The 13,149-nt window shown below is 30.7% G+C and overlaps 1 protein-coding gene across 1 annotated transcript in view; it reads left to right on the forward strand.

Moving 5' to 3' along the window:
* The window catches only part of shakB (Innexin family member shaking B), a gene marked incomplete at its 3' end in the record, with an annotated part of 154,789 nt that extends 141,976 nt beyond the window's left edge, over window positions 1-12,813 (forward strand). Inside the window, exon 4 of the mRNA XM_017904153.1 lies at window positions 12,524-12,813. Coding sequence (XP_017759642.1) covers window positions 12,524-12,813 — 290 coding nt within the window. The remainder of the gene's footprint in view (window positions 1-12,523) is intronic.
* Window positions 12,814-13,149: the final 336 nt, after the last annotated feature.

A 13,149-nucleotide genomic window follows, 5' to 3' on the forward strand; every position in this document is an offset into this window, starting at 1 on the left:
CTTTGCCGGCCGCTGTCACGCAGACGTGACTTCGGTTCAATGCGGCACAATGCTTCCACTATGCTTCTGTTTTAACTCTCTCAACCGTCTTTTCTCGACATTCTTTAAGCAGATGCTCGTTCCGTTAGTCTCAAATATTAGTGCCTTTTTAAATAATAAGAATAGCGTAAATATGACCATCAGCAACTAGTAGAACCCGCGCGAAATTCACCGGCGGCGAGAAGTGAGCGGCTGGTAAAGTGTTAAAAGGGCAGCTGGAGTAGCGAACCAGGGAGTTTGACACGAGAGACGAGAGCGGTGTGTGTATATCGTATCCAGAAGAATAAAGTCAAATCGTCACCGAGAGTTAGATCGTTTCATTTCGATCTAGCCCTCTCTTCTCCCCCCCTTATGCAGCTTTATATATATTCCAACACGGTTGTGTTTTCTATTTACTCTATTGGTTTTTAAATACCTCGTCTTGATGATGTATATATGATAATAACGATATTATCGTTGTATCTAATATTGGTGACATTTCTGTATTATCAATATCTATCGATAATTTTTATTGACAATTTTGCCGATAACACTTCTACTCGTACCTCGTCAATTGTCAACTGTCTGTAGCTGTTATTCGTTTACACTACACGCTTAAATATTTTCATTAGTAAGTATGTGTTTGATATCGGACAAAGTTAAAAACCATGACAGATCAGATTCATAAATTTTCTTATTCTTACAGATGTTTCTATGGCACGTTTTATGGCTTTATAGTATTAATTCTGGTATTCACTTTAATCTTTGAATAATTTAATTTACAGTGGAACGTCGATTTGAATTTCGACTATGCTAATGGTCCATTACCCAGTGGTCCAATATGAAATGATTCTCGTGCATACGTATTATATTTAAATTAGAAAATTGAAACTAACGACGAATTAAAGAATTTAGCATGCAATATAACTAAATTCGAAAACTGTTGCAGTGATGATGTTCACAAACAGCCACATAAGTATAATACAGAATATAAATAATATGAGTGATAATGATATTCTATCGGTACTTGACACAAATGAAGATATAATGAGATTTAGTACTAGCCTATGTAATATTTCAATACACAGTGAAGATGAAAGTACATTAAGCATCAACAAAGAATCAAACAGAAATATGTAAATTCGTAATTTGGCAGTATGTAAAAATATTTAATTTATTCTTTATTCTGTACATTCTATATTTTTCTCATATTTAAAACTTGTTTAATTTCTGGCTTATATAATAACACCATAAAAATTTAGTCCCTTTAGACACAAATATCTGAGTAGCTTTGTTTCCAAATAATTCATATAATCGATGTTCCACTGTAATTTCAATTTTCACTACACTGATTTGTTATTGTAGGATAAAATTTACCAACTTAAAATAAATTAGTATGATACATATTTCCATCTATAAAAATTTTGATACTTGGATTGTAAAATCACAATCCCCTGGTATAGAGGAAAGAGAAAAAGCACATCTTTGGTATTTTTTCCCTAAGAAACCATAAAAGTTATTAATACAGTGCTTTTTTCATTCATTGATATATATTTTGGGAGCATTTCAAATTTTGCTCAGCAAAAGATAATGGCAGTTATAAAAATTATTAGAATATATCTATATACAATATACAATATGTTTGCTATTTAGAAAACACGCTTGGCATGATTGCGTCTCTTCTGTTTAATCAAAACAAAGATATTAGAAAATATACTATTTAGTAAGGATACAGTCATGGTCGACACTGAAAGGATTGTAAGATCGATTTTTTAAAATTTTTCTTTTTTTATTATATTTTTTAATTATATCTTTAGAAAAAAGAAGGAAAATGGTAAATCACATCGGACTTCAATTGTTTTAGCTCCGACGATAAATGGACATTAACTGAAGAAATTTCAAGTCAATTTAACATAAGTTAACTATTGTAGAAATCGAGTTATCGTGGCAACATGTCAAAGAAGCACGGTTTCAAGAAAAACGCGTTTAAAGTTTTTGGTAAAAATATTCAAGGTCTGATTTATTCGTCATATCATTTAATAATATTTCCCATATTTCATTTTCAGGGTGAATAACCAACTTACAATAGATCAGTCCTTTGTTTACAGGCCACCATGGGCACAAAGAAGGTGATAAAACTGAAAATCTGATACAGTAACAAGTATTCAAAATCGATCTTCTCGTAACAAATTTAATAGGTATATGTTTTCTATACCAATTTTACCAATGCAATCAAATGGGTTTACACACAATTTTCTATGGTCTAATCCAGCAGTTGTCAACCGATTTATAGCTACCGTCCACTTTTCTATCTCTGTTGGTAGTAAAACTTTCGTAGCGCCCACCGGTTCCATAGTAATCGTGATTTATAAAATAGAAAAGTAACTTTATTTTTCAAAATTTATAAAGCAGAGTTACAGCAAGTTAAAGCATACGATAAAGCGTTTTAATTTATGACTTGTTATGAGATATAAACACTAAAGAATTTTATGAAAACGTAATGAAACTGTTTTTAAAAAGTCAATTAAATTACAAAAAAGGGAAGTGCTTCAGTATTGGTCAAAACCCACCCCCACCGTCCACCATGAAAACCTAGACGTCCACTAGTGGACGGTAGGGACGAGGTTGAGTACCACTGGTCTAAACGTTAAGAAATTGAAAAAAATAAATTCTTTTTTTGACCCTCTAGACCAGAAGACCATCTTAAATTTAATAACTAAAGGAGCTCGAATATTTCAGTGATTAATCATATGATAAAATATTAACCTAATAAATAAGCAAAAAAATTTTGTTTTCGAAATTTTATTCGTGTCGTGTAACGCAAACCTCGTTTTCTCAAAGAAACTAAACGAACAGAGGAAGGCATATGATAGAAAGAGGGAGTACAGAAGTAAGAGGGAGGAAGAAACACAGTTTATGTTAGGGACTTAAGCCTGTTAAAATCGCTTGACGAATTTATGGCGGCGTTCTGGTTTATGTCATTTATTCGTGGCATACCTCTAATGGGGGTTGCGCCTCTTCTGCAGCGACATTAAAGCGTAAAACTTCAAAAAGGATATGAAGCTAATTTCTCTCCTGGGATTCGTAGAGAACTCGTCGCTAGTGTTTCACATCTATTTTTGGCGGAATGAAAAGAAGTTAAAGCACCGGTTCATGGTCGAGGTGTAAAATATAAACGTTACATTCCTGGTATGGTCGAGTTCTAAAATATACATTAAATAGAGAATCAACGAAGCATAATTTTGTATATTTAATAATCTTATTTACAAATTCGTTTATTTTAGAGACACGAGATATTAAATTGGAAGAAATTTATTTAATATTTTTGTAAATACGTTTGTACTGTTTATTACTATTTAATTATTTAAGTATATAATGTATACGATACTACTACACAAATAAGAGAAAATATTAACTCCTATTACTTTAAAATTAAACATTCTGTGTAATGATGTAGTATTGTATTTATGGTAACGATATTTTACTACATATTTTTGTAACGTTTATTATTATATAGTTTATTATCATAAAAGGTAGATAAAATAATTTTTGTTCTTTCAGTACAATATTTCATAGAATAATATGGAATTATACTCGTAGGAATAATTGTACGTATACATTACGCAGATTTTCATTGAAAAAATTCACAGGAAAATTGTATTGCAGTGTCTTAACGAGGTTTATTAAAAAATCACAAAATACGAATTATAAAAATTAGTAGCTTTATCTTCTTCCAGAAAAAATGAAGTTTCGATAATACCAAATGTATTACAATCCTTTACACTAAAATGACGGACTCATGAATGAAAAGAGTCACGATTCCTTCATGTCAAATCTGACGATTGTAAGCTATACTAATCACGCGACCGTAATTATATTTCACGCGTTTTAACGTACACAAAATTCGAAGAATTTCTAAAATTTTTATCTAACTTTACCTTTGATAGGATAAGTACTCAGTGGTTAACCAAAATTGAATACTACTTTAATGCATACTTATTCATAATTAAATCGCAGTACAAGGGGTTAATTATTATTGGAACAGAAATTAATTTTCAATAGATTAAGTGAATATTATAAAGGTTAGGAAAGATATCGAAAAATTGGAAGGATATTCTATTTCACTAAGGTAAAATGGATGTGAAATAAATGGAAAGCATAAGTAGTGGTGGAGAAGTGATGGATCCAGAAGTTTCATACAGAAAGAGGGATAGAGGGTTTACAATAAACCAACAATGCAGAAATTAGGAAAGTTGGTATAATAGGTTATCGAGGTAAGTTTGGCATAGCGTTCATTTTTATTGGTTTATGGCGATATGCGCGGCTGTCTGACGATCCCTATTAATCCCCTGTATACAGCAACTCCTTCGAGATTGTATACAATGTACAAAGTGCACCAATAACTTTCATCAGCTTGAACATTTCGTTTATTTTTAGAGGTATGGAAAATTTTACGTCCAAAAGTTATGTAGTACAAAAATAGGAAGTAAATGGAAATTAGTTTTCTTATATGTGGTTGATTTCTATAAATTTCAATGTCATCTTTGTTAGTCGTGGATATTATATTTAAATGAATATGTCATATATTTATTAAACAATATTATAACTCAGGATAAAAATTATCCATGAGATATATCTAATTCAGTTTACACTTTCTCACGTTACTCGCACACACGTTTGCTCTCAATCAATTCTTAATTGTAACTGACCTATCCAACTACTCTCTCATTTGTTCTCTTTTCTTGCATACGTTACATAAATATACACAATCTATACCACACTTCATTCATTACACGCATACTCGATGCACTCACTCTCTTTTACACATATCATTTATTTTATATCAATATATAATGTGCATATTAAAAATGTATGTCAACCATTACCATACTAGCAATGATATCCAACAAAAATTAATTTTTTTAAAATAATTAAAGATGAATTAATTGTACTTACATTCATTACACAAAAAATATCTCTTTTGTTCGTGTGTGAAAGGAAAATTGAAATAATATTTTATCTATTATCATTTTCTACAATAATATATAATTCAAATCTTTTAAACCGAAAATAACGAGTTAATCTTTTTGACCGAAGATAATGAGTTAATTCATCATTGGAAAATGACTTACGATGACTTATCCATTTTGACATTTTGGACCTCCGTTTCAATCTTATTTTCCAAAACAACGGTTAAAGTTCGATCAATGATTCCTTTCGCAAGTTTGCCCCTTGTGTTAGGTGTAGTACAATGCAAAAATAAAAAATTTGATGTTGAAGAAACATTCGAGAACAATTTTGTACCTATTTCTTTTAACAAATCTTCACCGATCTGGTGATGTCAAATTCGCCTATAATGGTTTGACACGTAATTTTTTACACCTTGTACGTTACTAACAAAATGAAAGTAATGCGATACAGATAAATAAATACGTGTAATATACATATATTTAAAAAATTTATATCAATCAGTATCACAATCTTCACGTTTTTAACCCTTTGACTGTCACGCCGAAATCACATATTTCTCTCAGAACGCCAGGAGAGTGCACCGCTAGATGCAAGACTTGTTTTAATATGTTTTTGATGTTCTAATAAAAATTTTGAATCGTTCAATGGGGCACTTTTTATTTCAAAGTATCTTCTAATTAGCGGTTATATTCAAAATGTACTAACTGTCACTTTTCATTCGAAGCAAGAATAGATCGAAAGTAAAAAATAAAATTTTTTCATTCGAAGCTTCCTTGTCGAGAAAATCGACTTTGAATATTCACCGACTATGCTTGCATTCAACTTTGGCCTAGGCGGATGGACCATTGGTATATCTGCGGATTCGATGAATATTCAAAGTCGATTTTCTTGACAACGAAGCTTCAAATCAAAAAATTTTATTTTCTCTTTTTCAATTCGTTTCTGCATGTAGAATCACAGTTTTCCCGGTTGTACTGCCGTTGCTGGGACACCCTATATATATAACGTTATTACATATGAATATTAAATTGTATACATGTTAATTACATTACATACTGTATATAATTTGATGTAGGTATATATGTAAAAACACAATAAACTATCAAAATTTTCATATGAAACACAATCACAATTTTAGTCGATCGATGATCTGAAAAATTCGATCATCTGATCTTCCTCCCGCTAATTAAGTCGATTAATCGAAGTGATCGACGTCATACTGTACCAACAAATCTAAGATATGTAGAAAGAGACAGACAGAATCTAAGAGAAATTGTTTATTGTTCCATTTATGAACAAAATACGCTTCCAAAATTGCATTTGACTCAGTAAATAGTCTCTAATATACTTTGAAGTTAATGCGATTAGAAGCCATAAATAAGAAAAAAGAAAATGTTATTCTAATGTGATATAATATTGGCATTAATTTGAGATATTTTATTTAACAATTGAGCTGTTCACTGCACAAATCGATTTATTCCACTTTTTGAAAAATTAAATTTAAGTGTCAAAGCACTTGGTATAGTCACAACTTTTTATATTTTCAATAACTTTCCCTGATAATTAAAATTAACACCGTTAAACGACAAAAATTTTTTGGCCACTGAATAATAAATAATTTACTTCAGAGCTCACTTTGATTAACTCCGTACTCTAATGTAAATCGTTGCAATAATGCAACTCAAATGCACTAGCAAGCCATGAATGATAACGGTGAATTTTTAGTGCCGTCTTATCAGAATTTAAGTAAAATTTAGTAAAATTTACATTTATTACTTTTTCGCTCGCCAAATCGATTAACTCTTCCAGTAACATAAAAATGGTAACATTACTAACGATTACCTTTTGGCTATTTTTTCTTATAAATTTTATATACCGTTAGATGAAAGTTACATTTGTATTTATGCATTCTACGATATTTATTTCGATTTAAATTATAAAGGGAATTTAAAACAATATACATTATTTCATTGCATTTCTTCACTTTTTGTTCTATCAGTTAATCAATTTGAATAGTGAACGGCTCAATTAATAATACTTATTTCATTGTTTCACATTCAAATTGCGAGGGACAATACTTTTATGACCAGTCTCTGCGACTTCATCAGATCTATCTCAGTTCCTGGTTTTTTAAAGTACTAGAGCACAGTCTGACTAAATTATCGTTAAAATATGGAATACTAGAAAGGAATGTTAAAATAGGAGTGAGAAACTGCTATATGGTCGTATAAAATCACGACGATTGCTGAATCGAGAAATGGATTATTCTGTGCATAAAGAAATAAACGGCTTAGCAGGTGTTTCATTCAACAGTGCGATACAAAGTGACGGTTTATTGCATGAATATGTACTCTGTACTGGAGAAAAGTCTCGCGGGACGATACAGTGGCGGAATGGATATTCTGCTCGCTTGAGTTTGCTTTTCATACTCGCAAAATTTCTACCTTTAGATTCTTGATGGCAAATATAAACATGGTTGTACGATAAATTAAATTGCTATTTTTCTTTCTAATGCTAAAATTAAAAATACCGATCTGTGACATGTATCTAGACATAGTAGTTATATAATTGTTAATAATTAAAATAGTATGATGAAAATAAATAGGTATATACAGGGATTTCAAAAAAGTTGAGAACCAACTTATAACTACGTATTAATGAGGCCAAAAAGGTGAAAAATTGTTATATAAACTTGTTCAAAAATGATTTATTCAAAAGTTGTAATCGATTAAAAATTTTTATTTATTGCTATAGGAATTGCAATAAATATTTGAAAATTATTTCAAAGCTGGTCTTTTGTTTCTATTTTATTTTCGTAAATTAATTGTTTCACGTGAACCCATAAATAGAAATTAAGGAGCGTTAGATCTAGATGGCTTGAAGGCTAATTTATGATTGGTTGCGATGAGTCCAACTTTGAAAGAATTGTCTATTAAGAGATTTACACATATTTCGTTTAAAATGGCACGAAGTAACATCGCATAAAAATATTATTTATTAACGCGTTGCCAATGCAGTATCATTTAACATTTCGAGAAAATTATCTTGCAAAAATTGTAAATAGAATGAACTCTATATAGAAGCTTGAAAGGATCGATCAATTTGTCGCCTATGATTGCCACCCATACATTAGCTGAAAATTTATGGTGTATATACGAAGGGTAAATCATGTACACAATTAGTGTCAATGAAAACTCTGTCTGAGATTCCATATTAAGAAATTTCAAAAAATTTTTGTCAAATTCTAGATTGACTGAATCCTCTTTAATTTTGGCGACTCTGAAATATGCTAAAAAGAGCCTAATTTTTAACAACTTTTTCCTTTGCAATATATTGGGTTGACTTTAATTTTAGATATCAAAATTTCATTTATACTACTACAATTTAGCATCTTATATATGTATTATATATTGTATTTATATACATTGAGTTTTATTTTTAAACTTAGCATATACAGTATGGGACAAAATGATAGCATATCTCCCATAACTACTTATTTTTTTATTTCGATTCAAAATTAACTTATAATAAGTTTATAACATATATTTAGAGCCACTTAAACTTATAATACTAATTATTTATGCAAATACTATTTCTTTGATACAAAATTGTATATTATATGTCTAGTTTTCAAAATAGAACAAAATATGCGAGACAGAAAGGTAGCACACCTTGTGATTGAGCATAAAAAATAAATTAAAAAGAAGATAATTTACTTTTAATATTTTATAGCTCCGACTTTGTTTAGTACTACCTCCTTGGCAGAGATTTGTATAGTCTTCTTATTAATTTTTCCGTAATTTCATCCCACTCTTTCAAAATGCAAGGTTTTAAATCATTAACAGCCTGAAAAATTGTTTTCCTCCTATTTACAAGGATGTTTCTTTAATTGATTATTAATCAGTAAAAATATTTTTTACTGTCGATATTAATTAAATAACAATTTATTATTAATTAAAAAATATTTTTACTGATTAATAATAAAATATATTTCAATTATCAATAATTGCGCAGATCATTATATTTCCTTTTTCCAATTGATGACGAGATTAATACACCTGTTCCTTTCTCAGATATCCATCGGGTCTATGTAAATTGAATTTATTTTCGTTTGAAAAGATAACATTCCTCTTATTTTTCTACCAATGTACAGGATGGATGACCTGACGTAACCACCTCATTTATTTCCAATTATTTTGTTATTGGAAATGAATAAAAAATTATTTTAGAGGTAGTTCGTTGAAGAGTTTTTAAGGATAGCGATATCCGATTTTTGTTAAATAAATTATATCACTAAATGAAGAAAAAATTAACCCTTTGCACTCGATGATTTTTTGGTTAAAGAAGAGTAGAAATTGAAAAATTCTCTACTAAAAAACTGACGATACTTTTTTGAGCAGTAAATGTAGAATTGTAGAATTATTTGATTTCGATACCTCGCATACTGTTACATTACATTAAATTTGATATATTAATTAATATCGATCTTCTAAATTTTATGAAATGGTGACTGAAGGTCACCTCTCGAGTGTAAAGGGTTAACTTGCCAATAATGAAAATGGTCACGTTGGGAGGTCTATCCTGTGAGTAAATGGATAAACTAATAAGAAGATTCATTTAACACAATAACAGCACAACATAAATTATAGCTAAATCTCGTAAAATAAATTCGCTTCTAACTGCGATATAATCTCTTCAGGACTCTCTCACACACAACGTCTATATGCAATGACTGTCATTCATCTACTGATTGTTTTTTCTCGACTCTCTGTCATACTCGTCACACACACATCCTTCCACACAAACATTCCTCACACTCATACCACACATTCTATGACAACCACTACCACATATCCTGTATATTTTTACGAGCAACTGTAAACTCTTTATATTTTCCTATTAAGCTATATATATATACATTATATATATAATGTAACATAACAAATTTTAACATTGGGACTTATACAGAGATAGTTACAATAATGATTTGTATCGAAAAGTTTTTAAAATATTTTCATCTTTAATTTTGATAATTATTTTGATAATTCTTTGCAACAAATCTTGAAATAAATTTTCCTTATTTCATTTATATTATCAATATATATATATACACAGGTTGTTACTGAACTGGTAGTAAAGGAAGAAGGTAGATGAATCTAGATGCAAAAATAAGTCGAAAGTGTGCAGTTCTTTCTCGAATAAGTCGATGTTAAATGTTCGTAGAGTACGTGTATACTTGCATTTGATCTCACTTAAGAAATAAATCTACTTTTTGTTCAAGAAGCTTCTAATTCAAAAATTGTTGTAAATATTTTCCGTTTCTTTACCAGCATAATTATACCCTTCGTATTAGATTTTTGTGAACGTTTTCTGGAGATTCTTCCGTTTTTAAATGTTCGAATGCAAGCAATACTTTCTGTTTGGGGTATTCTTTACTCGTAATTTGCACATTGTAAACAATGGACTTGACATGGTCATAAGTAAAAATCCATTGGTGTCTGTTGAACAAATAAGTTTAATTATACACAAAAATGAATCTAGAATATAAGATTTAAATAAATAGTTAATAAGATCTAAATTCTGAGAACGAATGTTAGATATACTTTGCTTCAGTGCTAAAAACTTTAATAGAGAATATGTTTCGTAGTTATTTTACAATTAAAACCCATAATCCCAATATTGTCAAATCAAACGATCGCTGGGCCATCTTACTCTATCTCCACAACCAATCCAGCCAGGTTATTTGTTATTCAAATGATCTCTTCTAGATCTACTGAGGTGTGGTGGTGTACCATCTTGTCGAAAAATTAAATTCCGATCTTCTAATAAATCCTCACAGTCATTGCGTAAAAGATTCAAGTACGACGTGATATTATCACTAAAGAAAAAATGACCCAGAATTTGTTTTCCAATTATACTAGCTCGAACATTTATGCTCCATCAAACTTGAAAGTATGTTTCTAATATGACGTAAGGATTTTCACGTAATCAGTGGTATTGCGGTCATTGAACATGTCACCTCTGGAAAACTTGGCTTTATCGATCCGCAAAATATTATGAAAAATTCTTCATTATTATTCTACCGATTAATGAAATAGTGACAAAATGCATTTCGTGGAATGTAGTCTTGGCCCATTAATTTTTATACATGAGAAATGTGGTAGACGTGGAATTTATTCTCACGTAATATTCAAGAAACAGTTTTAACACTGTCATCATGTTTAGAAGCAAGTTCCCTTATACTAATTCTAGTACTTTCTTCTACATTTTGCAAAATTTCGCCCTCTACATTTCTCACGATTGATCAAAAATAGATCCACTTCAAAAAATCCATGTTCCGAAGCAGTTGGGTCGTCTCTTCTATCAAGATGCCTGCGGTTTGAATAACGATCCTTGTAATAATTAGCAGCCATAGACACGTTGTTGCTTAACACTTACAATTAGCCGACTACACGCCCTAGAGCGAATTATACGGTTTCCACCGCGCTTGGGGAACACAAACTGCATTTTTCGGAAATATTGAAAAAGGGGCCTTAAAAATTGGGGAATTTTATTATATGTTATGCTTTATAGAAGCAGTTCGTCAGTAATTGCGAACTCCAAATGGAGGTAGTGCAAGCAATAACCGAAAACGAGAAACGCGTTGCTAAGGGCAAAATGGGAGATCTCCCCGATCGATCGGCTAAGTGTTAAGTACCTAATGTGAGGATCATGTCTGTGTACTTTCGATTACTTGTGTGTGTTATTTAGCTATTGCGATAGAATGACGAAAACTGGTTTTGAGAGTTCGAATCTGATATGATAACAAGCTATGACATTGGTACTGTGCATGAACTCGAACGCAACGAAGACTAGTCTATAATATAGTCAAGTCTACATTTACTCTACGAATCATTAACATCGATTTATTTTTACATTTCTGCATATTTTTCAAACATTTTTGACTTAATTTTTCATGTAGGTTCACCCATTTACCTCTTGGACCACTAGTTCAATAACACCCTATATATGAGATGTTACTTTTACTTTTATATTTTTGTAAATACAGGGTGCATTCATGAAGCTTTGTCATCATTTTACTATAATTTTCTATACTATTTTTCTATATTTCAATATAAATTAGATACTTTAAATTAATTTTATGTACGTTTCCCAAATATCGATTTTCTGGCGCAAAATTTGTACTATTTCTTTTTTTTTTAATTTTATTCTTTTCACTGCATTTAAACATATAAAATATTTAATTACAAATTTATACGTAAACAAATCCGATCGATATATTGGCCAATTATGGTAATTATCGCATAAACACCAAGGGCTGACAAATCATCTAGCAGGTAGTAAGAGGGTTAAAGCATAAAAATTGAAAAACCGAATAATTTACCATAAAAATGAATAAAAATAACTTACATAACCTCTCCTATGCAATAAAAAAATTCCTTTTTATTGGAAAATGGTTTATCTAAAAAATCACTCGTTATATGAGATAAATGTAAGTTTATAAGAATTACAAGAAAGACTTGAATTTGCGCAGGTCAGATGTTTCTGATGAACCGGTTCTTCGACGGTGCGTTTCTGACGTTTGGTATCGACGTGCTCAGGTTCCTCGAGTCAGATCAAGAGGACCGGGTCGATCCAATGATTTATGTGTTCCCAAGGATGACCAAGTGCACCTTCTACAAATATGGCGTCAGCGGTGAGGTCGAAAGGCACGACGCCGTTTGCATACTGCCCCTGAATGTCGTCAACGAGAAAATATACGTTTTTCTCTGGTTCTGGTTCCTCTTCCTCGGCGTGCTCAGCTTCATCACGGTTTTATACAGGGTGAGTAGCTTTTCTTTTTCCAATCTATTAATAGACGGTATCCAGTTGCTTTTTTAATGTTTCTACGTGATCTATCGATACCGTTATATCAAAAATGTATCATATTTACGTTATTAGGAACTAGATTCATGATACTCGAAATTAATTCACGTTTGTTAATATTTATTTCGTGCTCAAAGGAGTATGTGATCGATTTGTTGGCTGGGAAATACGAGTTAAAGGGGTATTCTTGTAACCCGACCAATAAAATCGACTTGTTTAGGATTCTTTTTTAAGGAAACCATTTTGGTATGCAACATTAAAGAATATTTCCAATTTTTTTTTTTTTTTAACGGA

Source organism: Eufriesea mexicana, unplaced genomic scaffold (genome assembly GCF_001483705.2).
Source record: "Eufriesea mexicana isolate 0111107269 unplaced genomic scaffold, ASM148370v2 scaffold2806, whole genome shotgun sequence".
NCBI classification, from domain to species: Eukaryota; Metazoa; Arthropoda; class Insecta; order Hymenoptera; family Apidae; genus Eufriesea; species Eufriesea mexicana.